We start from the raw sequence: 26,921 nt of genomic DNA, 5'->3' as shown, positions 1-26,921 counted from the left end.
CTAGAAGCCTATCAAGCGAAGGAGAAAACTATTCATGTAACCGACGTCTGTTACACGACAGCTTTCTACTTTGCTTTATAGAGGAAGGACAAACCCTGAGTACCTAACCCAGCCATAAAGAAAGGAGGCATCTATCAGAACACTCCTACCAACCCAAAGCCAGTAGAAACTGGTGCATCACCCGGAACCTAAGAGAACCGTCCAAACGCGTCAACTAAATAGTAGTGACGTCCACCAAGACTGAGACCAAGCTCAGACCCACAAGCATCGAAAATCAACACGAGGGTAAATTGATTTTCCAAACAACCAATCAGCAAAGTCAGACAACAGAACTCCAAGTCTTAAAAACCCACTCACTGAACTCGGATCAACAACCGAAACTAACAGTAGCATCCACTATAACACATTCCTAACATAAAGCCGGAAAACACGCTGAAACCTTAACATACGAACAAGCCAATTAACCACTGTCCACGCGGTCCCAGAGTTACTCTGTCAATAGACCACAACGAGCTTTGTGGCTAGCGATCCCAGGGAACATCCTGCCGTCGTTATCCCAGAGCATCTCTGTCCACAACTCGTAGTGGCTACCAACCATAGCATATCACGCTAACCGTTAGGACACGTGGTTCAAAACCTGAACGTACCGCTCAAATAACCAAATCAGCTTGGTCAAAATAAACTCGTTCGCTTAACAGCTCGAGTTAATCATAACAGTCGGGAGCTGGAAAAGCCAGTCCACTTTCCACTCCAACACCCTGGATTCTGACAGCTTACAGTTTCCGCCGAAAGGCACCTACACCTGAACTGAAGCCGTCAACGCACTAGCCAATCACCCTCTGACATCAGAGTCTCCGACAAAGATGGTTGAGCTCAAAATCCTCTTGCAAAGCAAAAGCGAGCACCACTCGTTCAACTATAACGACCGATCAGCTTTTATAAAACGAGGCTAGATCCATTAATCTGAGGTCAAACCACCACAACCGAGCACTAAGAAAGAGCACTTGAATCACTGCACCAGCTCAGCCAACTCCGAAAAGCCTGGTTCCAATGTCCTACCACAACTAGGGCCACACAATACCAGGCGTCTGAAACCAAACCATGCAAGGGGAGCAGAACAAGAACACCTTGGCGTCAGGATAAGAGGGGAAAAGATTCCAACTAGACAGGTTAAGATCTTAACACTGACTGGTCATAGGTTTCCACAATAGCGCAACCACCCCGTTACAGTCTCAAACAAATGCCACCCATGCACCAGTTCAAAGCTCCTGCTTTGAAGAAAATTCACCCCCTACTACATTCCTGACTCTAAAAACCGTCACGATGATTTGAGAGACAACTACTACAAATACACACATTAAATTAATGTATTCGTGAGCAGTTCAAAGCCCGCTTTTACTCGATTTTACCTCTTCTATGCGCTGAAAGTCAAAAGTGAATTCACTTATCATTGAGGCCAAAAGGCCCCTTCGGTGTCTCATCTCAACCGAAGACCACGCATAGCCTGAGGCAAGTATAGTCAGGTTATCGAGCAAAGCTGGCCAAGTCGACAAGACCTTGATCACCGCGACTACCTAAAACTCAAACTGCGTGCCTAAAGCTCTTTTAGGTTTTTATGTACGAAATATACATAAACACACACACAAAGGAAGATAACCTTCTTCCAACCTAAAACAACACTTAGGCACCAGCTAGCTTTACTTAGCTTTCACATCGAAACAACAGAGGCTCCACGACTAACGTGACCACGTTAGGCAAGCGTTTAGACTGCCTGCCTAGACGCCTCTAGCGCGCAACTAGCTCCTCTCCAGCCACTACCGTTTTGCCATTAAAGCGTTTTCAACGCTGTAAAATACATGGCAAAGCGCACTTTAGCGTGCACCTCCCCAAATACGTACAAAATAAGCACACCACTCCCTGATTCTAATTTACCAACTCAGAACCTCCTGAAAAGCCGTTAAAATGTGAATGTAAATATCCAACTACAATCTAAAAACGAACCTTTGGGATTGGGATCCAGCAAGGACGATCGGGATCAGGTGGTCGGCGGAGTCGGTAGAGGACGGGAGGGGCACGCGTACGAGGCCGGCGGCCGCTCGAGGAGGCCGGCGGCCTTTAGGGACGTAGTGGAGAGAAAGAGAGGGAAAACCGGTTGGGGAAGTGGCGTAACACCAAACGCCTGGGACCATCGGTGGATCGAGCTCGTGGCAACAGGGGACCGGCACCGGGTCGGAAGCCGCTGAGGGGAGCAGCGGCGGCAGCAGGGACGCGTGGCGGCGGCGGCGGGTCTGTCCGACGCCGGTCTAGAACCGTCTAGACCGGGTCCTCGAAATCGAGGGACGATCGTGACGGCGGCGGTGGAACCCTGCCGGCTCTGTGGGAAGGAGCCTCGGGGCCGCTGGAGGCGGCGGCCGGGGTGGCAGTCGCGTGCGGCGGCCTCGGCGGGGTCGAGAGACGCCGATGGACGTACGTGGGTCCGGCTCGAGCCCAGTAGGAACGTAGGCGCGCGGCGGTGGCGAGGGATAGCCGGCGCGGCGGGAGACCGCTGGAGGCCGCTGGAGCGCGCGCGGAGGGGCGGCAGGGGCGTGCGGCGGCCGGCGGCGGGCTCGAGAGACGCCGGCAGGGCTCGCGCACGCCCGGGACGAACCTGGTCATGCCGGAAGCTCCCGGCGGCGGCGGGTGGCAGCCCTCGTGGAGGAGGAGGAGCTGGAGGCGGCTGTCTGGCAGCGGAGGGCCTCGAGGAGGCCGGCGGCGGCCTGGCGGCGCCTTGGGTACTTGGGCTCTCGTTCAGAGCCCAACTAGACACGGCGGCGCGGTGGCCGGCTAAAGGCGGCGGCCCGTCGCGGACGGGCCCTGGGGAGACTGGAAGGTGCGAGCAGGGGCCGGCCTCGCGGGTGGAAGGCCGTCGACGGCCGGTTGGGATCGAGAGAGCCTAGACCATTCGACTTTGAAATCAATGTCGTGAGTCAAAATCCCAAGGCCAGTGGGAAGTCCGCTAGGCTTCCGTGGGGCCACTTACACCTTCACTCGTGCTAGTAGGAGCAAAGTACGGCTTGCAGCACGAGTGGAGGCAACCACAGTTGCTACGGGACCAAACGCTTAAACTGCGTTACATTCGCGACACGCGCGACAAAGCGACTCCAAGCGCAGCCCACACGCAAACAGTGTTCCCAACCGTCACGAGGCTTTCCACTCGTGCCGGAGGCCGTGTAGCTTTGGATAGTCACCCATAGAACCGAGCCGTCAAACTGGAGACCAAACGCATCAACCTGACATTTTCGCGGCTTTAGCGTACTTTATTATGCTAAAGTCCATAAGTCCTCCCGAAAATACGTAAAACCAAGCAGCATCGACGACAACCGTCGTTCACAACCAACTCCTATTGGAGACCTGACTAACAGGTTCCGGGGTCTGGGAACGCTTCTAGCTTTTACGTAAAGGCCACGCAAAAAGCCGCTTTAGGCGGCTGCCTTACGCCCAAGCCAAGCCTTAATAAGGCTGCCACGAAGCACTCGAAAACACATCAGCGACTCGGAACAACCGACCAGTGAACGCAGTAAAGCTCTCAAGCCTTTACTGCCCACTCGCTGCCACTCAAGGCCACAGCTTAATCTGTGAAGACCCTTGGGCTTAGCTTTGCTAATAGGCCTCTATTAACAAAGCTGTGCTCCTCAACACAAGCGACGGTACTACGTACTAATAAATACAAATGACCGTCGTCCACTGAGCATCGAGCTCAGCCATACAAGGCCCTGTCAAGCACCGAGGGCCGCCTCAGGGGCACGCTAATGCCCTGAAGGCCGCATAATGCCGCTAGCCAAACCCTTTGGCTAGAGGTACCCAAACGAACATCCAACACCTAAATCACCAATAATCGACACCCAATCTGTGATTGGGCCACCTGGAAGGAATCCAGGCCAACTGCAGGAAAAAAAACGTCAGTCCTCTGTCCGCGTCGTAAACATGTCCACCCATGAAGCTAGGCTTCAGCCATGTCACCACGTGCGAGCCACTATAAGAAGATAGGGACAAGAAGACAACGATAAAAGCATAGTATATAACTCGAACGTAGGGGTAACAAAGATAATATGAGATGAGTATACAAAGATACGAATCATAGTACACATCCTCATCTCATCAAATAGGTATACACTATGGCCACTGGACTAACCAGCCAAGAGCATGAAACAAAGCCACTGGACTAACCAGCCAATAGCATGAAACAAAGCCACTGGATTAACCAGCCAAGAGCATGAAACAAAGCCACTGGACTAACCAGCCAAGAGTATGAAACAAAGCCACTGGACTAACCAGCCAAGAGCATGAAACAAAGCCACTGGACTAACCAGACAAGAGCATGAAACAAAGCCACTGGACTAACCAGCCAAGAGCATGAAGCAAAGTCACTGGATCAAATAGCCACGAAAATAGAATATAGACAACTGGACTAACCAGTCAAGAACATGAGGTAGCAGCTACTGGAAACTCCAGCCACATGGGACTCCCCATCCTAACAGCCGACCACGACTGCCATCAAGACCTGATATGTCTTATGTGAGGACACTGGATAGCCAGCCAAGGACGCAAGCATGAAAATCAACTGTAGTTCGTCATAGATGTATGATAGAAATAAATGAGACGGACCAACAAGATACACATCATAGGACATATCCCCATCTCATCTACCGCAAGCATATATGATATGAACACTGGACCAACCAGCCAAGAGGATAAACGTAGCAACTGAACAAACCAGCAAGCAATGAAAGGCATGTAACTGGATAGAGCCAGCCAAGTGCAACAATGAACTACTGGATGTGCCAGCCATACGGGGCTCCCCGTCACTAACAGCCGACTAACGGCTGCCAACCGATAACTAGTATAGGCGTAACTAGCGGTGTCGAGCTCACGTAAAGTGCATGTGGTCGCCCAACTAGGGGGCGTCCTCCCACAAGAAAAGGCTTTTTCACCAGCATGTAGGCTGGGCACTCGGGTCGCCACAAGAGAACACGATCCCAATGTACGGTCCACACTCGTCTATCACCGAAAACGAACTCCAGGAATCTGGCTGTGCCGCCAAATCTAACCCATGCAAACCTGAAGAGCAGGCCAACTGCGTATATCGATATCATCGCCAACAACGTATATATGAAGATAAAGAAAGAAATGTCAACAGAACGATGATATCAAAACTATAGGAACATACGAACGTCAACATGTAATGTCATCGCCATCAACACGAAAGTATATATATAGAGTAAGCAAGTAATAGCAACGATGACATAAAATGAATGGGTATGACAACAAATAGAGAAGGACTAGGCCACTCATGAGGAGCGGAAGAAGCCGAACGCCATGGGTGACCCTCCCCTCTGTACAAATGTACAAGAGTGGAGGGGGTGATAAAAAGTCCATCATGTCCGCAACTCAAAACCCTGCTCTGCACTCCATGCAAGCATCGCCAGCTATCTCGAAGGCTGTGTCCAATAGTCAAATCAAAATAGGGATGATAAGACTACAATATCGAATCAGTCAAATATACCAAGTCATAAAAATAATGTAACCTTATACACCTGAAAGTACTTACATTATTTTCCTAAAGACCTAAACCATTTTATTTTTCAAAAGATGGGGAGCACCATCGAAAATATTTTCTATTTTCAAAAGCGCATACCTTGTCAAAAGTTTTCTAAAAAGCACCTGAAAACAAATTTGTAGCTTACATTTTGATGCCACACTTACCACTTATATACTTCCATATCGATAGACAAATAAGTAAATCAACACCAACATATGACAAACATGAAAACATGAACACGCTGCGGCACGTTTATGTCCCCTCTGAGACAGGCACACTTGTCACCTAAGGGACATAAACACCGCCTAGACCGTATGAGACCCCAGTCCAATCGTTTTTTTTTTTTTAAATTTGCGAAAAGGCGACACAAAGTTTGATTTTCCCCTGTGGCCCCGCACTGTGAAACCCAAGATAAGGATACAAAGAAATTCATAGCTTAACCACTACCTAATTTTCCAAAGAGGAACATAGAATAAGAGAAAGATTCCTTAACTTAGTGGTGTTTGATAATTAGAGATGCTCGAGGCCTACCTCGCAACCGCGCACCTGAAGTGCACTCCGGCACCTAAGCCACCTGCGTAGCTCCTAAGCTCCGCAACAACAACGCTCCTAAACGCCGACCAGTCAACGTCCTGAAATTAGCTAGCTCCTGGCCCCTTCTGCCAGATGTTGCTCCTAAGCCATTTAACCCGTCACATAAAACCATTTAGTGAACATGAGTTTAAAAATTATCACCTAACAAAGCACACTAGCCAGGACACCCAAAAAAAGAGGCTCAACTTCAAAAGAGTGCATTTTAGAGCCACACAACTAAAATCAAAAGGCGTTAATCAAATTTAAATGTAGTTCTTAAAAAAAAAATAACAAATGTGGATAAGTGGGGTGAGATCCACGATAAATGGAAAATATAGAAACCCTAGGTATAGAGTGTGAAGGAACGAAGGAAGAGGTGGTTAGGGAGGAGAATCTAGGTGGTGACTCTCTCTCGAAGATCTCTCTCTCTCTCTCTTTTTTTTCTCACTTCTCCAATAAGAATCGAACACTTGTTCTCTGCCCCTCTACCCCAGGAAAATATTCGATGGTGTTAACGTTATTTTGGGGAGGTAAAGTAAAATAAACTTCGTCTGGTTAAGACAACAAAGGACGTGACCATGGCCATCCGCGCACCCGAAGTGGCCAATTCGGCGAAGCGTCTCTGGCTCGAGCTCTCAACGATGAGAGCCAAACGATGCACCATGGCCATGATGGGTTTCCGAAGTGGCCAATTCGTTAAGTCGTTTCTGGTATGAGCTCTCGAGGACAAAGAGCCCAATGACGTCCCGTGGCCATGATGGGACTACGAATTGGTCAATTCGTTACGGGTCTGACGTCAAATCGTGAACGAGTTGAAGATAAAGCACGGCTCGTTACGAATTTGAGTTAATAGAGTCAACCTCAAGTTGAAATTGGGAGGGTTGTAATAACCTTACAGTATACCTGGTACAGGTTCGTAGGAAGAGCGATGCGAAACCAGGGAAACTGGTTTTCAACAAATTATGCTGCTCCTAAGTTATAGAATGTAATATGGTCGAATAAGGTCTCCACCTTCTTGATGACAAGAGCTCATGGTTTTTATGGCCTGTTTCCCCACCCTCCTCTTGTTCCGGAATAAGAAGGGAACAAAGGTTTGGTTAATGATAAGGGTTAGTCAACCATTTATGTTTTTTATACTCATCATGAAGATATGAATAAAAAAAGCTGTGGCAGGTAGGTAGAGATAAGTTGCCGAGTAAAGATAAAAAAAAAAATTAACACTGAAGAAAAGTGCACCGCCACTACTCCCGACTTAGACACCAGCTTGTGCGAAAACCGAAGTACGAAAAGAAGTAACCCTGCACCTCGAGTTTACCAAACTCGAATACACACCGGGACACAAGCCCAAACCCCGCACTCACGTGCCTATATACCGTAGGTCTTCCTATAGGTTAACCTAACCAATGGTTCAGTTTCATTTACTTTTCAAAACAACCTATGAATGGTATTGTGGTTGTAACCTTTGCTCTGATACCACTTTAATCTGTCACGCCCCGGGGTCCCCTTTTAGTTTGAAACACAGCGGAAAAGCGTTTAAATTTTTTTTTTTTGCTAACCTGACCCCAGAGTATGCCAGATCCGCCACAAATATAGGGAATCCACTGTTCACACGGACAGAGTCTCCCCTGTATTTGCACGGCGTCGCACAAGTACAAAAGTACAAACAGTATACAACCACAACTAAATGAATAAACAGATAGCTATACCTTCATATATTCACCATTCACACCGTAGTTTTACATTCGATGTTTAAACAAAAGTCCACGAAAAATCTTTTGAAAACTGTTCCATACGCGAAAACTTTTATCTTTTATAAAAGCTACCACGAGGGGTAGAAAACTTTTTATTTTACCAAATCCAGAAATCCTTTTATTACATTCATGAAAGTCCACATATTCCAATGTAATAAAAATACTGAACCATATAAACTGACTAAGCTATAACATCAGAATAGTAGGGATAAAACTAAACTGATAACCTGTGTCGGAAGCTCTATCGACCGCTACGAACGTACCTCACGTCTCGTCCCAAAACTCAACGCCTGTACTACCTGAAAAATAGTGGGGGAGGTGAGAACATGTAAACATGTCTCCCCTCCCAGTGGGTACCGCAAGCCGAAGAAGGCGAGGAGTACTCACCGGATCAGGAAGAGATAAACAACAGTATGGGTAAGTAAAATACAGTAGCAACGATAATGAACGAATGAGATATATATATGAAAGCACAACTACCGCTACTGTAATGTACAACTGCAAGCATACAAGGATATCAAAACTATAGTAGCAAGACAACTGTAAAGAAAGAAATAGAAGTATATATGCAACAACCGCTACTATAGCTATATGCGTCAACCGGACGAGAAGTCCAAACGTACCCAATCTAAACCGCCGTGTCGGTCTAAGGACCTCAAGCAAAAGCCACTACTTGCTCACACCTGGCATGTAACCCTAGCACAGAGAGAACACCGCTGGGCTCACGGGTTGGATGTACGGCCATTTTTTCGGAAAAGAACACCCTCCTGCGGGGGATCAACCCGCTGGTGTACGTGAAATGCACTCGAGCTGTGGCGATCAATGCGGATATGATCAATAGCCAACCGTCGGCAATCAGCCGACAATCACTGCCCCTCGGGGCATACCGACCGTGTAGGTCATCAAGTAACAACGTGAACCGACCGAGATAGGTCAATGTACGGAAAGTAACGAACGACCAAACAAGTCAACGATGCAAATAGGAGAACCGACCAACCAGGTCACAAGTATAGTATATACGAACGCCATCTACTCTACCCCTATACAGGATACTACACATAGAACAACCAGGCAGAGTAAATAAAGATAGTATGTAGATACTGCTCGATGTCAACTAAAAGTACGAACGCAAGAACCGACCGATAGGTCACAGGAGTGTATTCGATATAGTCCAGAACTACCGTCAGCACCAGCCGACAATCCTACCCCTCAGGGTACACCGACCTCAAAGGTCATCGACGATGGAGTACAAGAACTGACCAACCAGGTCAACAGATATAAGATAAAAGCACCGATCAACTAGGTCACTAAAACGAAGTACGAGAACCGACCAATCAGGTTACCGAAACAAAGTACGAGAACCGACCAATCAGGTCACTGAAACAAAGTACGAGAACCGACCAATCAGGTCACCGGTATCACATATGGATAAACTACTCTACTCCTACACATGATACTAAGCATAGAAACATATGAGTAGAGTATATAAGAACATGGGATGCAAGCTCAATATATGATACGAATAGGCCAACAGGAAGGAACCAGGGATAGAGAATATCCACCGAGCGTGCACCACTGTACGACTTCGGATCAGAAGATACCCACCTTACAAATGCTGCGCCTGTCTCCTGATGAAAAAAAGGACGTCAACCGACCTTAAGGAAGGTCCACCGCGGTTATGTCTAACCACAGCTAATACACCCACTAACTCACAACCTACAAGCAAACCCATGGAGATCGCGTTTCCCAAACCGATGCGTAATTACGCCGGAAGTCGTAATCCGCACCGGCGGACTCGCCTGGAAGCCACGAACTGTTCCCGGCAACATACCGATCGAGCTAAGAGTCACCTGCTGCCACTTAAACATTAACATAATCAGGCATCATGGAAGCGAACACAATCCTATGTCGAAACAATTATCTGCCGGTAATCGTTTCGATTCGGCGTCCCAGAAGTTGATCCTAATTCGACACCGGAGCCCACCGATCGCTCACCGTCATTTACCGAAAGACTCTCGAAATGACGGAATGTGACCAGCCAAACAAGCTCAGCGATCTACACAAGAAGCTCACGCGACAGCACCGTCGAATAATTCCGAACCGAACCCGCGAGTTCCCTGTCGAGCGGATTTCGCCGAAAAACGCACCGAGGAAATGCATTTCCGATCTTCGCAAGGGTCTCTTGGGGCCTTGGACAATCAGTCCAGAGGTTATCCTTCAACCAACACTTGCTGCCCAACAGCAGCTACGACGAACCAAAATGCATTAAAAAGCCTCTGAATACTGAAAATCGCATTAATTTCATGCCGATTTTTCGGCGCTTTAACGCGTCCAACTACGCACACCAGAGGTCAAACTGCCGAGCCAGATACCACTGATAGTTTCATGATGCGAGGCCGTGCTCACCTTTCGGAGCACTGCGCAACCTCTGTGGCAACACGCACACCCGACGCCGAACCATCAGCGAAACAGCGCCGCACAGCGCTTATCATTGCGTCCAATTCGCAAACCAGGGCTTCATTGACGCCCAACGGAGGCTGAGCACGACGCTTCGGCGTATTGACAACGAGGATGATCAGTGCTCACTTCCACACTTTACGGTGGTGCCTTCGGATCGCCTGAAGGGTGACCGAAAACCCTAAACTGAGTGCTTAACTAAAGTTTCAGCCTTACCAGATGCGAGAGAGCTTAGGCGCTGGCGTTCAGCTGCCGAAGTCGTGGGGGTGGCTCGGCCGGCGGACGAGCGTGGAAGGTGGAGGGGTCCCGGGCAGCGCTGCCACGGCGCGCAGAGGCGGCCGGCTGGGCGGGACCGGCACAGTATCAACCCGATACTTGGCTCTCGGGTTCATGGTTCCGCGAGAGGTGGTCCGCCGACGCCGACGGGCCGGAGGAGCTCCGGGGGCGACGGGTCTGTCGGCGGAGGTCGAGCTGAGGAGGAGCGTGCTCCGACGTGTGGGCGGCGCGGCCCCTCGAAGGCGTACTTGGTCCAAGCAGGGCTCCGCACAGCGCTCGGAACTGCCGCAGAAGGCTCGTGGGTGCGGCCGGCGGCGTGCGGACTGCGGGAGGCGCGCGCGAGCGTCGCGGAGGTCCGCCAGAGACGGCGGCGCGGCGAAAAAGGGAGCCGTGGCGTCTCGCCGAAGCGATGCAAAGATGACAAGCTCCGGCCTGGGTGCATCTGCAGGTTGGCGCGCAGAGAGCCATGGGGCGGCTCCGGGTGGCAGTGGCCAGGACGACGGCGGCGACGAGGGGAGCTCGCCGAAGGCTGGCCACGGCCAGCGGAAAGGTGCTCGAGCTAAGGTGGCCTACCAGGGGGTCCCGCAAACCACATTGCCTGGTGAAGGGGTTTGCCAAAAGAGACGAGATGAGAGAGGTGATGCAGGGATTTCCGGGCGGCCGGAGGAGCTCGCCGGCGGCCGGAGCATGCGCACAGGGGAGCAGGCAGAGATTGCTGAGGCCGGCTGGTGAACTACGGGCTAGCAGAGAACGACCTAGGCGTTAGGGTTTCACAAGCAAAAAAATCTAACATCAACTATAACATGTAAGTGTTAAAATTGCGGAAAAGTCTCCAAGATCAACCATTTAATGTTAGTCCCTCACGCACGAATAAAACATGATACAACCCTCAGTGGCGATTTTCACGCGAAACGGGATACATAAAATGTCGCCAACTTTTCGCGATTACCGTCTTGCCATCACCGACCTCTCCATCGATCAACGCGGGCGAATCTCGCAGATCCGTCGTCAGAGTTCCAGCGAACGGCGGATTACACCAGTCCGCGATCAGCACCTCGGAAGACAACAAAGCATACACTTTCGATTCATCTTGATCGACCCGGTTCACAACAAAATCCAACCTTTCTTCCAATAGAAGCGAAACCACACACACAAATTCATATAACATTATTTGGATTTTCTCGAAATACCGCTGCATCAAACTCAAATCCTATCAGTGCCATTGGTTCCAACAGACTGAACCGGGTCGAAACGAGCTATTGGACTGTATGAACGTACAGTCCGGATACGCTGCCAGAAGCAACTCATACTCGTGGCATTCCCTTGGAAAACCGGAGTTACTAATTCACTTAAGTGAAAACTGAGTCGGTATCTCTCCATTTAGCTCATTTCGCCCGAACTTGCGCAGTGCTTGATTATTAAACTTACACAAATAAACATCATCAACAGAAGTTTAGTCAGACCACTGTCAAAAATCTCAGTCGTACAGATTGACGGTATGAGATGGATGGTGATAGGTGGTGGTAGTGGAATAGTTTTGATTCAAGTACTATTAGTAATCAAAAAGTAGATCCAATGGGCTAAAAAATACGACAACTTCACTTGGGTGATACTTGTAAAAGTTTCTAGCCTTACTCTATATATATATAATATTATACGTGAGGCTCTTTATCCTATCGGAAGCCAGGAGCTTCCAGCCTCGTTTTCGATGATTGCGACTTTCGAATCGTCGATTCTGGTGTTCAGCTTAACTTGATCTAGAGTACTTGAGTACCTAGAAAATAAATTTATTATTTTTCGATAATCAATTTGCCTAGATTGAATCGAACTGAGCCTCAAAATCAACAAATTTCAATGGCCGTAGTGAGCCGTTTGCAAGTTTAACGGTGTAGAAATATCCAAATCATGTGAAATTTTGATAGAAAATTCTTTATACTATATAAAACAAGATCAATATTTTTGATTTAAAATTTTAATGTCATATTATTACATTTTGTAAGATTTTTATTTTCAGCCGTTGATTTTGAGCCCCTTCGTTCACTAGGCAAAAGGTATCGTAAAATCATAAAATTTATTTTCTAGGTACTTCAAATACTCTAGATCAAGTTTAACGGAGCCGATTAACGATTCGAAAGTCGCAACATCGAAAACGAGCTGGAAGTACGGAAGGCTCCGTGCTTCCGATAGCATAGTAGCCTCACTTCATATATATATATATATATATAAGCCCTACAGCCAAGGAGAATAGTCCTTGTCGCATGTGAATTGTGCTGGGCTGTTGGTGTACGGTAATAAATTTACTATCAACTTTTATTTATTTTTATTTGATCAATTTGCATAAAAAATTTAAGTTTTGAGCTTTTACAAAATTGGACCATTTTTTTTGATTTTACAGATTCGAACCGTACTTTTAGAAAACTAACCAAAATATTCTTTTTCTCTTTCTCTCTCTTCTTTTTTTTTTTCTTTTGTTTTTATTTTTTTTCCCTCTTCGAAGAGAAAGGCGGAGGTGGAGGTGGAGGTGGAGGTGGAGGCGGAGGCGGCGACGGCCAGCCTCGCCTCTAACCCCCGCGCCCTCACCCGCGTTTGCACACCACTCGCCCTCCTCGCCTTCGACCCCACTAAGGCTGCGCTCGCCGCCACCCTTTGGGACACCCCTCCTTGCCTCCGCCGTATGCGCCCTCGCCCGCGCCCGCTCACCCCCAGCTCTTCTCGCCTCCGACCCCACCGAGGCTGCGCCACGATCCTCCTTTTTTTCCTCTCCAAACCTCCTTCACAGGCTCCGCGGCCCTTCGCGACCCACTTCCACCTCCACCTCCATCGCAGCAAATTTTTCACCCATCAAACCCACTTCTAGGAACCCGCCGTCCTCACCACCGCCGGTGACGACAAAAAGGAAGTGCTTTTCGGCACCATAATAATTTTTAGAAAGTACATTGCACCAATAAGAATGGATGTCTAAATATGTCTCCTCTCTAATGTTCCATCACCGTTTATCATCAGAAGAACAAAGGAACTTAGATTTCTCCTCTTCCCTCCTCCTCAAAAGAAGTGTAAGGTGAGTTACAGAGAAGAGAGTGTAAGAAATATTAGTTGAATGCTTCCAAGAACTTAATATCTTTAAATAGACCTTGGATAGGCCTTGGCATGATAAGTCTCCAAAGAATAGTTTTTTAAATTTTGAACTCTTTAATGGCTAATTTAACAGCTAGTTTTTGAAATTGAAGCTTGCTAACAGCTAGATTTTTGAAATTTGAATTTTATAATGGTTAGTTAAATGATGATTTTTTGAATTAGAGCTTTTTAGCAATATTTGAGGTATCTTTAATTTGGAGCCATATAATGGCTATTGTCTAATATTGCAAGAATTTTTTAAAAATTATATAGTATGTATTCAAACAATATAAAAATAGAGCCGTGCAAAGCTCTAGGTCATACAGAATTGTCTATTCTAACCAGACCTAAACCAGAAAATATAAATGTCCTGGCATTTTCTAACTATACATCAATCTTGTTCGTGAATTATGGAGATAAATTAGACGAAATCAAGCTCACCAAGCTTGGCAAGAAGCCAACAAAAGTGTTAGCGCTTGGATGCATGCAGAATCGTTTGTCACCGGCACGCAAGCTTCATTTTAGTTGCCCAAGGTCTGCGGAGCAAAAGTGAATCAAATTCAGTATTTGTAGTGTTATCATAGTTCCGAAATTCGTGGTATTGACTTAGATATTAGCCAAGTAAAGTTGGCAAGATTGCTAGTGGACTCAGGTTGTTGCTTCAGCTTATGTTGATACTCACGGCCAAACCCATTTCAACTTGGGGCATGTTTGTTCCACTGAAACCGGACTTTAAGTGGAAATAGGCTTTGAGGTAAAGCGGAGTTAGGTGAAAACTACTTCTTCCTTACTGTTTGTTTCATAGTTATGAGAGTGGAGTTTTATTAGTTCTACTATTTGTTTGGTACTCACTGCGGCTAGCAGAGTTTGGTCTTTGATTAATTAGACCGTCATTTTCTACAAGGGATCGTGTAGAACGCAGCGGAAGTATTTGTTCGTACTTTTTTGCGAAAGCGATTCGCGCTAGAACGCGACGAGTCTGGATCGTAGAGGTTGATTCACGTATCCTCGGATCGTCCTTGAAAATCTTCTATCGCTCCAAACTCGCGGTGGATCGAACTACAAATGAGCACGATCTCCAATCCACCGTTCAAGACCCTCTAGAATAATAGATTAATGGAGGATATGGTTTCTACGTTTCTCTCTTTTGTTTTCTTATTCTTTTTCTTATTCTTTTTCTTATTCTTTTTATGTGAGATCGCCCGCATATTTATAAGGAATTTCAAAATCCTAATAGGTGCGTAAAAGATAAGGTCAAATCGGTTATTAATTGTTATCATAATATAATTAGAATTTATCTCTAATTAGCTTTCCAATTTAAAAGCGAGATTAATCCTAATCCAATTAGACAACATAATAACCGTTGAATTGAGCCCGATTATCGGCACACCCGATTCAATTTAACCGAATGCCAACATCTCCTACTCGCATATAGCGGTATCGATGCCATCGTAACCACTTCCTCAACATTACACTACAATTCTATTCATATAGAAAAATGAACAATGTGACCGTCGAGTCAACCTGCATTTTGGGAGCTCTATACTAGAAACCGCATACGGCCAGCATAGAGACATCAACCCTCAAAAAGAAATATTAGACTCGTGATACCCTAGACCATTGAATTACATCAGGTTCAGCATTTCTAATCCCTCAAAGAGCCACGCTAACCTCTATTGCGTACATTATGACACTATACTCATGATTGTTTCGCTATGCTGAAGCGACACAATCTGTCGACAATGAGTCAAAGTGTCTGAATGTAATTCAACTAGTCTTCCTTGAGCCCTCATGCCACCGAGTTGAGAACTGATTGCTTTCCCAGCAATCATTACAACAATATAGGCATATACCAGCAGCCAAAACTGCTGAAAAAGAATACAAAAACTGCTGGTAATATTTGCTCCAGCAGTTCTAAGACTGCTGGTAAAAGTGTAGGTGACCGTTACAATATCCTTGCTGGTATAACCCTTTCCCAGCACTTTTACTAACCATTGGAGAAGATGATCTCTAGCAACAGTTCTTAAACCGTCGTTAAAACTACAAGAAAAACACTGGCATAAGGCGCATGTACCAACAGTTTTTGACCGTTGGCAATTTGAAATTAATATGAAAAAAAATACTAATATCAATAAATTACAATAGGGCTTTTCCAATATTTGATATTAATTGTAAAACCAACAATCTGTAATATCCGAAAAAAATAAGAGTCATATTACTAAATTGCAATAAGACGATATAATCATTTTTGAAACAAAACTATAAGTAATGATCTAGAGCAGTGATAAAATGCAACAAAACAAGTTTTTATATTCTAATAGAAATCAATGCAATAAAAAATTTATTTGAACCCTAAATGTTAGAAAGTTAAGAAAACTGAAAGTGAAAAGCTCCAGCTAAACATTCTTGAAATGCGAACATCAAATCCTGCTTGTTGCTTCAATCTGTAACAAAAAAAATTGAAACATACAAGTTACATAAGCTCATTCCAACAGAAAATCTATCATAAGTAACATATAGCGAAAAATAAAAGTATACATAACAGCCATAAGAACTAAATCTTTTTAGTTTCAATTATTAGTCAGGTCAAACTAAGCAGCTTAATTGTCGTTTAATTAGAAGTTAGCATAAATCTTCTTCTGAGAGCAGCATAAATCTTACATCCTGAAAACTTCTAAGGAAATATAGACCATGACTGAACAAGAGTAAATCATAGGTGCATTTACCAATCCTCACAGCACCACAATTACTAACTTGACGAATTCACAACAGAAAATGGTTGTGTAGCTTCCATTTTCAGACGGTTCGCATAACTAAAAGTTAACACAATTGGATGAAAAAACAACTTAGATCAAACAATAAAGTTACAAATTCATACATACACTTCAACAGTGATGCCTAAAAAAGCATTTGACATAACAAACATAATAAATAAATAGGTGTTAATATCATTGCAATTGCCATTACAAAAATAATTAGCATTTTTTGGCATTAAAAGATATTTGAGAATTGCCTAAGCCATATAATTTAAGTAAACAAATCTTCAACCAGAAAGGCGATTCAAAATCAAATGAAGAACCATGATGCACCCAACTCTACATCTATCATTCTGTTCAGGAACATTTAATATCACAAAAATATGCGATAAAATATGCTTAAAAGCTTTCTTTAACAATTCCAGCATAGTAAAAGAAGCACACATATCAAACAGATAGAATTCCACTCTCCAACATAAGCAAAACTTGAAAACTTCAGCAAACTATTTGCACCACAACACAAGGTGAGAACAAATTTGGAGAATTTGTCCTATGACATCTACCAACTAATAAATTGACTGCGCTCAACATACAGGAAATTTGGAGTGGATGTAACAAGAAAAAAAAGCAGTAGTGATAAGCTACCTGAATGCTACAATCACGCTCCCCAAAGTGAACGACATTTCCATATTTGTCAGCAAGAACCTATTATGAGCAAATATGATTAACATGCATTATATATATATAAATTTTATCCGTTTCAAATTATTGTTACAATAATTATTGGGGTTTAGTTCGAGAACACAGACAGAAACTTCTCTAATGTATTAATTTTTGAGCTTTCCATCCAGATAAGAAAGTATGATTAGTTCACCTGAAATTCTGGATTCTTGATGTACTTCTCTAAATAAACTCCATCATTACCAAATGCAGCTGCCGCTACACTTTTTGCTTGCTGCATATAGCAGAGAGCTTCGGCCAGAAAACAACCAAAAAGGTCAAATTTCTGAAAGTTAAGAAATGTTTGAGTGGTAATGAACACTATCAACTTTGTGAATGGAATAACCAAGTATTAGTCTCTCTTTCTTCATTCATGCATTGACTAAGATCTAGCAATGTCGAAACGCAAAGATGCAGTAGACCAAAGCTCAGCTAATAAGAATTGCCAACAAAATACTGTTTGAAAGATGCCACTAAATTCGTAAGGTAGGAGTGATGCGAAAGGAATTAGCCTTGACGGTTACAATCAGAATGTATAGTACTTAGAAGAATGATTTGATAAAAAAAAAAAAAAATCCCAAAGAAATGCTTCTCTCCCTCTTTCAATATCTTTGGAATGAATTAACCGGAAGCAAATGTATAGCAAACACCTATTTCAATAAAAATGTGTTTGTGAATTTCAAACATGGGTATGATGTCTCAAAATTTAATTAAAGCACTACAACATCAAACGACCTGCAAGACCTAGATAGATGAAATACATTGAACTGTATATTCTTAATACACCTCGAGGTCCAACTTACAAGATTGTAGAGTATTCAGAACTTATTTTCTCCCTTATTTCAAAATTAAATCTTTTGACAATATACAAAAGCACTAAAGTTGGTATAACTCTAATTACCGAGAGAGATATTTCCAAAAGAGATTTGTGCATAACTCATTTCAACTGCCCACTACAATCTAGGCATTATTTTTGCCAAATGCCTAACTCCTATTTATTGGGATAAACTATTATCTCAAATAGCCAGACCAGATAGGCTAATTAGTTTGAATTCGCATAAAAATGGCAAGCATCACTTACGATTGACTGCTCTGTGCTTCACCAATGCAAACAGCTTCATCTGCAAGCTTTACATGAAGTGCATCATGATCTATTGTTGAGTGAACTGCGACACACGGAATCCCCATCTCGTGAGCAGTGAGAATCACTCGGACTACGATTTCACCTCGATTTGCTATAAGTATCTTCTCATTCTTGCAAGTCGCACTAAGAGCTCCTCCACATTTTTTCAACCTAGTGGTTATTCCGGAAGCTCTATGTCTGGGAAGGCTTATCTTGAGAAAGTTTGGAGAGTTTCCCACCATCAAGCTACATTGTGATCATGAGCTCCTAATTTCTCTAGCAGGTTTGATGAATAAACCTTTTTTTCACAAAAATACCATGAATTTAGAACCATAGCAGACAACATGACAAATAGTAAACCATAAATCACCAATCTAAGGTTACTGCAAAGAAATTCCAAAGATAAAGAATGCACCGGATGAAAATGAAGCTGAAGCTATTCATGACATCATAATAAAAGACAATAAATATTGTAATCAAAGATTTACAGTTTACTTGCATTTTTCCCTTTAGTCACCTAGACCTATTTCCAACATCATTTTATGGGTTTTTTGATCTTGGATATCTAAAAGCTAATAAATTCATGAAATTAATTTATTAAGAGCACGAACCAAGAACACAGTTAAGACAGATGAGAAAAGTTCTCGAAAGCATGACTCATAGAAATCTATAATTTTCAAGTTGATTATATCAGAAAAAAGCCAGTTTGTAAATGCCTTTCACATGATAATCAAAAACGTATTTATGTCTATGCTACCAATAAGGAACGGCTTATTCTTGTGGTTTATACTGGAATTATGTAATTGTGGGATATATCTTGGTAGGCATCCAAAAAATGAAAGTCTTGATAGCTATCCAATTAGACTATCTAAAGCAAATTCCTCACTTGATTAATTTTGACGTAATTTTGAAATTTATCATTCAATAGCCTATCTAGATCAAGCCAACATTCTTTAATATTAATAAGGGAGTTCCACAAAAGCTCTAGTTAATTAAAGAAGATAGGTTGATTATGATGGGCTAGATTTGTTTTTGGGTGAAATTGGGCTGAGAAGATTTGGATCCTATGTGCTAAACTGGGCCTTGGGCTAAATGTTCTTTCTTTGGCCATGGACTGGGCTGTATGTGGCTTGGATTTTATTTTGGGCTAAAATGAGTTGGATTTATTTTATATGTGGATTGGATTGGGTTGGATTTTGTTTGTAGACTAAACATTAGCGAAAATATAACAAACAATTGCAATGTTATTCTAATACCTGCCACTTGGATTGCAACAGAGGAATAAAATGTAGAAGCAAAATCACTAGAAGAAAGAAACCAACCATAGTAAAAGAAGAAAATGAATGGCCACCCCCATACACATGCTAATTTGTTGAACTAAACAGAGTTAAACTATTACTATCCTCTTGGTTAGACAAATGACTAGCTATTTCTTGTAGGAGAAGAAGGAAACTGTTCTAAATGCTAGGTGTCGCAAAGCTAACAACAAGAATTTCTGTTAGTCACATGCATGTTTGTCGTAGGAATATTTCATAACTCCGTCGAAGTCCAAATTTGTGTAAGATCCGACTCAAAAGATATATATATAAGTAGCTCTAGGTTAAGCAATTTATTTTCTATATCAACCGATATTAAACGTAATTGCAAGTAGATCAACTAACTAGTAATAAGTAAATCATTTTGAAAATTTCATGCTATTTGGAATTTGCGCAAATTCTCATTGACAGCTCGCAACCTCTAACATCTCCATTTGTTGAATAATACAAAAACACTGAAAAAAGAATAGCCCGGCACAATAGCCGCAAGGAAAACACATACTCAGCAGCAAGAAAGAATCACAATATAGTTAAAGTAATAATAATTCAAACAATTATATATGGAGAATATATCTCGAGAACAACTTTAAGTACAACCATAGCCGCAATAGTAACTAGTTTCAAATCCTATTATAATAAATACACTTCTTTCCATTATTTTATCCAAGTGGGATGGAGCTGTGCATGTTTTTGTCTTTCCAAACAACTTTAAGTACAACCATACCTTGTGATCCAAAAAGATACAAAGATTAATCTGAACAAGAAAAAAAATGAAGATATAAAACAGCTTGCATTAGTAGTAAAGATTGCATCTAATATATAGAGAGAACTAAAGAATGCAGAATTTTCCCCTGTTGGCCTCAATAGGATTATGATAGAGTTCATTAAATCAATAAAAATGTGTCTCATGATGCATAATTTTTCTCCTTGAAATAAATGAATGTGTTGGATAGGACTAGATCCATAATTTTTCAGACATGAAGTTGGCCCGAATTATTTGCAAGAGTTCTACATTTCTGAAAAGTTAAAAAACTACATAAACAAGACACTGGCTTGATGCTCTCTGCCCTCGATCAATAAAATAATACGATACGTAATAAAATTTCTTTCTATGAGTGTTTCAGTAATGAAGTGGTTCTGTGATAATGCATCCTGCTCAAACAACCATACTAGCAATGTCGATCAGAAGATATCACTTGTGCCATTGGACATTTAAAAAACAAAAAAATAACAAAAAAAAAGAGAAAGAAAATCAAGCAAGTTGCTCTGTGTTGGTTCACAGGTAGGATTATTAACTCCATGAAATTAAAAACCCAAACAAAAAGAATCCAGCACAACACATAGCGATCGCAACGTATTAATTTGCACTATGTAAACATTAAACAACAAGAATGCCTCTAGTTGCCTTGCTCCATTCAGATCAGTGCCCCAATTACATTATTATTATTATTTTTGCTACACAAATATATTAGATAGTGTGCACTTAGATCAACAAGTGGTCCACCTCCCAACAATTCTGAGAACCCTAATTAACATCAAGCGACCCTGAAGCTCACATCTGAAGGAATCCTTGACCACTGGATTCAGAAAAAAATGGAGCTAACACACACACACACACACACACACACACACACACAAAGGGGAAAAAACCCTAATGATCTGAATCAATTGAAGTGTAGAACCGACACTGCGAACAAGAAATTCTAGATTAGAAACTATAAAATCCGATGCCGCTTATCGAGCTAGATTCACAAGGCAAACTCGTAATCCACCTACAAATAATTGAAAAAAAAATGTGAAATATTGTGATTGGAAAACTCACGCTATAGAATAAGTTGAAATAATCCAAAATTTTTGGGTAAATTGTTCGAAGAAGACCAATCTCTGTGTAGATCCGAAAATATCCGAAAATCGCCTGGAGAAGGCGCACGATTGAGGGCGAGGGAGAGAGAGAGAGAGAGAGAGCTCGAAGCTCGCGGTGGAGAAGGGATCAGAGATGGAGAGCTCGTGGTGCATTTTAGCTGCTTTTCAAATCCAATATTGGCCCAATTATTAGCCCAATTGATAAAATAAGCTAATAAAATAAGGCCCAACATTGTTTATATATTAAAAATTATTACCCCTATACCAACGGTTTACTAAATGTTACAGAAACAATAAAAAAACGCTGGTATAATATAGTTTTAGCAGCAGTTAGCATAACTGCTGGCTTAAAAACTGCTGGAACAAATATTATTTGTTGTAGTGAATGCCCCGTAAAATCGCATCACTCATAGCCGTAGGAAACATGCCAAAGTAGCAACATCAATTCTTTCACTTAATGACATAGTCAAAAATCACTAAGGGTATCTAACATATATAGGACTGTTGAGCCAATTAGGCGCGGATGAGATTTAGGTTGAGCCAATTAGGCGCGGATGAGATTTAGGTGCGAATATTCCCTTCAAGAGCATCTTTTGGGTCGTGTATCGGGAGCACCGGAAAAAGGTATTGCGCCAATTGAAGAAAGTTACGGCAACCGCAAGGAGTTACATGCGGTTCCAATTGGCTAGAAGTGGTCCGGAATATGAGGAGATAGTGGCCGATCGTGTAATAACTGACCGAGGGGGGCTATCTATAAATAGGGTAATAATACCCCAAAAAGGGGTCTTCGTCCTTGTGCACAAAAGACCACTTTTGTTTTCCTGCATCTTTCTTTCTCGCATTTACTGTTTTCCTAGGAGTAGTTCCTGTAACTTAGCGTCCTGGAGTCTGTCTGCCCCTCGGGTATCACTCCGTTGTAGACTAAAAATCCATCTCCCTGTAATTTCCTCGGTTTCATTTAATAGAAAGTCATTTTCGGCTCTTCAAGCCGACCAGATCTCGAGTTGTCCTGGCCATTCGGCTCTTCTCTCTGCCCACTTTCTGGCTTGTTTCGATGATTCGGCTCCTCCCAGCCGAACCGATTATACTATAGAGGTTTTCGAACTCGGCTGATCTGATCCCTCATAAGCCGAATCGCTTGATCTGTCGAAGGGCGCAAACTTCAAGGGTCACTATTCGCAGCCGTCTCGCATCTCGACGCGCTTCCCGAGGAAGATCTTTGACCGGGTCAGGGTCGGGGAATTTCGGCTCCAACAAATTTTTGGCACGCCCGGTGGGACCCCAACAAATTAAGGTAAATTTGCATTATATATATAAAGTATGGCTGATGATAACGCCATGAATCTTCGTAATAGGGCTATCCCTAGAAATTCTGGGAGTGAACAGCCCAGTAATTCAGAGAATGTGGTAGAACGCCAAGCAGTCCTACCCGCTGAGGGTGAAACAGTGGTCAATCTGGCCAACCGGAGCCTAGTTTGACCCAGGCGCTTCGTCAAATGACTCGGGTCCTACAAACTTTGGACCAAAATAGTTATGCAAGTACTGCATGGCTGGATGCCGTCTTGGTCGCAATCACGGCCTCTAATGAGAACATCGCCCGAATAGGGCAGTTGTTAGCTCGGAATGAACAGCCGATAGCAGGCCTACAAGCGCCTGTGATGACACCGGTGTTACAGAATCCAGTAACACCAATAAGTGGTCAGCCCCAATACCAGGGGGCACCATATCAAGCGGCTTATAGACCGGCTGTCGGTAATGCCGGTCAACAGCCAGAAATGGCTTGGGGTTTACCTCCACCCCCTCCAGTAGCAGTGTACCAGCCTCAGAATGCAAGGGCTAGGGGGCAAGCTCCGAATGTACAAGGGGTTAATCCCGTAGTGTAAAATATTAGAGTTCCACTCCCACCAAACCCAGCACCAGCGCAACCCCCTTTATAGGGGATTAATAACAAAATTTATGCACAAATAGAAGAAGCCATCCGGAATACTTTCGGAGTAGGCGCAATACCGGCAATGCGGCCCGTATTCAGGTCACCATATCCTACAAACATAGATATAGAGCACCCATATCTGGCAAATTGGAAGATGCCGAAGTTTGACAAGTTTTCCGGCGACGAGACCGAGAATACGGTCGAGCACGTCACGCGGTTTACAGCTCAGTGTCGTGAGGCCGCGGCAGATCCATTTTTAAAGTTGAGGTTATTTAATACTTCATTGACTAAAACAGCTTTTACCTGGTACACGAGTTTACCTGCTAACTCTGTCCGAGATTGGGATGAGTTAGAAGGTAAATTTCATGAACAGTTTTATAGAACTGAGCCAGAATTATCAGTAGCGGATTTGGCTCAATTCAAACAAAGAACAGAAAAATCGGTTGATGAATATTTAAACCGATTCAAGACTGCTCGAAGCCGTTGTTTTGTAAGAATGCCGGAATCGGAGTTTGCCAAAATGGCATTCAATGGCATGCATTTCAAAATTAAAAATATTTTGAGGATAAATTCTTTTCAAATCTTTTCAATTTGGGAGTTCGGGTTGCTTAATATGAGAAATTTCGAAAAGGGAATAATGAAGATCGGCCCAGATGGAGCCGAAACAAAGATTGGAATAAAGGAAAGGAGAAAAATATCTCTTTCCTTGAAGAGTCTTCGGCTCATGAAGAGCCGAATTCGTCTGAGGAAAATGAGGATTCAGTTGATGAAGCCGAAATTTGTGCTGCCGAAATGGTGAGAAACAACCAACCCATACAAATGTGCTTTGTTAAGACCTGCCAAGTCAAGAGAGGTGAAAGCACATGTGTCTGCTTTTAGTTATTCATTTGATATAGCAAAAACCGATTTGATTTTTGATCGGTTGCTAAGGGACGGACGAATTAAACTACAGGAGGGTCAAACTATACCTCCTGTAGAAGAACTAAAATGCAGAAGATATTGCAAATGGCACCATTCATGGAGCCATAAAACTAGTGAATGTACTGCCTTCAAGAGGCAAATTCAAAAAGAGATAAATGAGGGTCGGCTTATCTTTGTGTAATACACTGAACTCTAGTGAATTATGAAGTTCGAGTATGTGGAAGGATATGTAGACCTATCCCACATGTTTTAATGGGCTTGGACAAGTTTTTGTATAAGTTTAAGAGTGATCGGACTGTCGGAGACGAGAAAGTGCATTGCAATTTCGAAATCAGCATTTTTCTGCATTGTGTACCGGTACAGCTATCACCCTGTACCGGTACAGCAAGCAGCAGCAGCAGTAGCTGCGTGGCTTTGAGGATATTTTGGTCTTTTGCTTTAAGCTTATCCCCTATACCTCCCAGATCGACCCTCCCAGTGGATAGACATCACACCTAAGCCTCTGAACTAGGGTTGAAGCTCCTCCCTCTTTCTCTCTCTAGGATTTCTCTCTCTCTACAAAGAAATCGCCGATTTAGCTCATTTTCATCGCGTCGCGCGTTCTTCGCTGGTTGCGAACGTTGTGGAGCTTACGTGGACGTGGGAGGGAGTGTTTTTGAAAGATTTTCGCAGCCCTGAACTAGTGGGTCACTGGTTGGAAGCTTAAGAAGGTAAGCGACTCAACTTTTCCGCTATCGACGTTCTATTAGTTGAAGTGAGTGTAGATTTCGGATTTTTTGCTCCTAGCTGTGCTAAACTGAGATTTCAGCATTTATATATGAGTCAAGTAGCTATGAATTAATCTCCTTAGACCAGGGATAAGTTAATTTGGAGTTTACTAAGATAAATAGCTAGTTATGAAGCTATTTCGAAGCTATACGTGGGTTATTCGATCTACTTGATGCAGTTTGGTCGCAGCAGGTTTCTGAACCACGTAGAGCTTATCTGGTGACCTGGGAGGCTGGTTTAGAAGGTGTTCTACCCTGAGGTAAGCAAGAATTTTAGTTAGGAAGCTGAAATTGCAAAATTTCGACTATCGTTGTTAATAAATGATAATTTTGATGCTGTTTTGACGTTGTTCGCAGCAAGATTACGATCGAGCCCTGGATTGTCTTCGACTGACTTGTGAGGACTTTTGGAGGTTACATTTGAGGTACTAACGTGACACGAGATAGGAGTTTAAGTTTCTACTTTGTACTACGTGCAAATTAGGCCGAAATCGGACATTTCGGTTGTAGTTTTGATGCGACTTTCGTACCTTATTACAGCAGGATTGAGGCTTCGTTGAGCTGGATTTCGGGACTCTTGTGGACTGAATTGGAGTTTTGTATTAGGTGGGTTTGACCTAACCAGAGCAAGTGAAGCTCCCCTATGTTCTATATGTCACTATAGAATGGGTTTTGTAGTGCGCTTTGTGCAACTATATGATGGATATGAATTTGGACATCCTTGCCACCATGTTTGATATGTTTTACATAATGGAAATAGAATCTCTATGAAGTAGAGAGAACTCATGCATATTTATATTTATGCTCGTGTTTATGTTTAGTTCAATTGAGTAACTAATGGACATATTAATTATGCTTTTGTAAAATAGACAACAATGACACTAATTGTGACTTGTTTAATAGTACCTTGAGAGTAGAAGGTTCTAATGCCATATATGAATTAACCTTAATTTATGTGTTTACTAATCTAGTGAATGCTAGCTATTGTCATTGTTATTATATTGAGAATTCCGATCAACAGATCGAGAATAAGAAAATAGCATACAATGCCATAATGCTGAGCTATGTTGGACTATGGACTTTGCTTGCTTGCCATCGTGCTCATTCGCACACGCTTGTGAGGGTAGCTCCCTACAAGCTGGCACTCCGGAGTTGGCCTACGCGACAGTTGCTCGCCGTGCGGGATTGGGTGCCGAAGTGGATTGCCGTGGGGAGTGTATACTACTACGGGGCCATTAGGCACGGCGCAAGATGAACTACCTTGGGTAGATTCTTATGAATGAAAAGAAAGTACTAAATAACAAAGGACAGTAATGAATACTCATCGGTTATAGTGTACAGTATTTACTTACACATCCATGTTCATGCTTGTGTTTATAGTAGTTGCTATGCTTCTATTACTCAACTGATTCATTACTGCAGAAATCATGATTACATGTGATTACATGCCTATTGCCTGTTAGCATTGCATATTTATATCGTGTAATTATCGCTTTTACTTTCCTTTAGTACATCTTGAGCCTAGTGGTGTAATTCGCCGAGGCTGGCGGCTTACCCACTGGAAACTATTGTTAATAGTTCTCACGCCCTTTTTTATTGTTGTTTTTACAGAGCCATCTACAGGAGAGGCTAGGGATCGTGGCAAGGGAGTCGCGTCTAGCTAGACATTGCTAGGAGCATGCTAGTCGATCACCTTACTACTCGGGCTACGGCCGAGGGTGATGTCCCTATGTATAGAGAGACTACCATTGTATCTTCTTTTGTATACCCCGTGAT

General features: G+C 43.2%; 1 protein-coding gene and 2 long non-coding RNA genes across 3 annotated transcripts; 1 reads left to right on the top strand and 2 right to left on the bottom strand.

Moving 5' to 3' along the window:
* Nucleotides 1-2,035: 2,035 nt before the first annotated feature.
* On the bottom strand, nucleotides 2,036-10,394 carry LOC109703837 (vegetative cell wall protein gp1-like). Its single transcript, XM_020224560.1, has 4 exons — nucleotides 10,309-10,394; nucleotides 4,720-4,777; nucleotides 4,541-4,600; nucleotides 2,036-2,932 (listed from the first exon to the last, which is right to left on the bottom strand). The coding sequence occupies exons 1-4, from the start codon at nucleotides 10,392-10,394 to the stop codon at nucleotides 2,036-2,038; spliced, it is 1,101 nt and encodes a 366-aa protein (XP_020080149.1).
* A 5,543-nt stretch (nucleotides 10,395-15,937) lies between these two features.
* LOC109703836 lies at nucleotides 15,938-21,600 on the bottom strand. The gene is made up of 5 exons (XR_002214034.1): nucleotides 21,487-21,600; nucleotides 18,307-18,646; nucleotides 17,380-17,477; nucleotides 17,151-17,210; nucleotides 15,938-16,193 (listed from the first exon to the last, which is right to left on the bottom strand). It is a non-coding gene; the product is annotated as an uncharacterized LOC109703836 (long non-coding RNA).
* A 3,636-nt stretch (nucleotides 21,601-25,236) lies between these two features.
* Nucleotides 25,237-25,745, top strand: LOC109703834. Its single transcript, XR_002214031.1, has 3 exons — nucleotides 25,237-25,405; nucleotides 25,503-25,570; nucleotides 25,686-25,745. It is a non-coding gene; the product is annotated as an uncharacterized LOC109703834 (long non-coding RNA).
* Nucleotides 25,746-26,921: the final 1,176 nt, after the last annotated feature.

This window comes from Ananas comosus, unplaced genomic scaffold, assembly GCF_001540865.1.
Source record: "Ananas comosus cultivar F153 unplaced genomic scaffold, ASM154086v1, whole genome shotgun sequence".
NCBI lineage: Eukaryota > Viridiplantae > Streptophyta > Magnoliopsida > Poales > Bromeliaceae > Ananas > Ananas comosus.
This window is presented reverse-complemented; position numbering and strand designations above follow the sequence as displayed.

Coding starts and splice junctions, on each gene's coding strand:
- LOC109703837 (XM_020224560.1), bottom strand. CDS start 10,394: ATGATAAGCGCTGTGCGGCGCTGTTTCGCTGATGGTTCGGCGTCGGGT. Junction 4,778..10,308: donor GTTGCGCAGTGCTCCGAAAG/GTGAGCACGGCC, acceptor GGCTCTATCCAG/TTACATGCCTTTCATTGCTT. Junction 4,601..4,719: donor TACGTTTATCCTCTTGGCTG/GTTGGTCCAGTG, acceptor GACGAACTACAG/TTGATTTTCATGCTTGCGTC.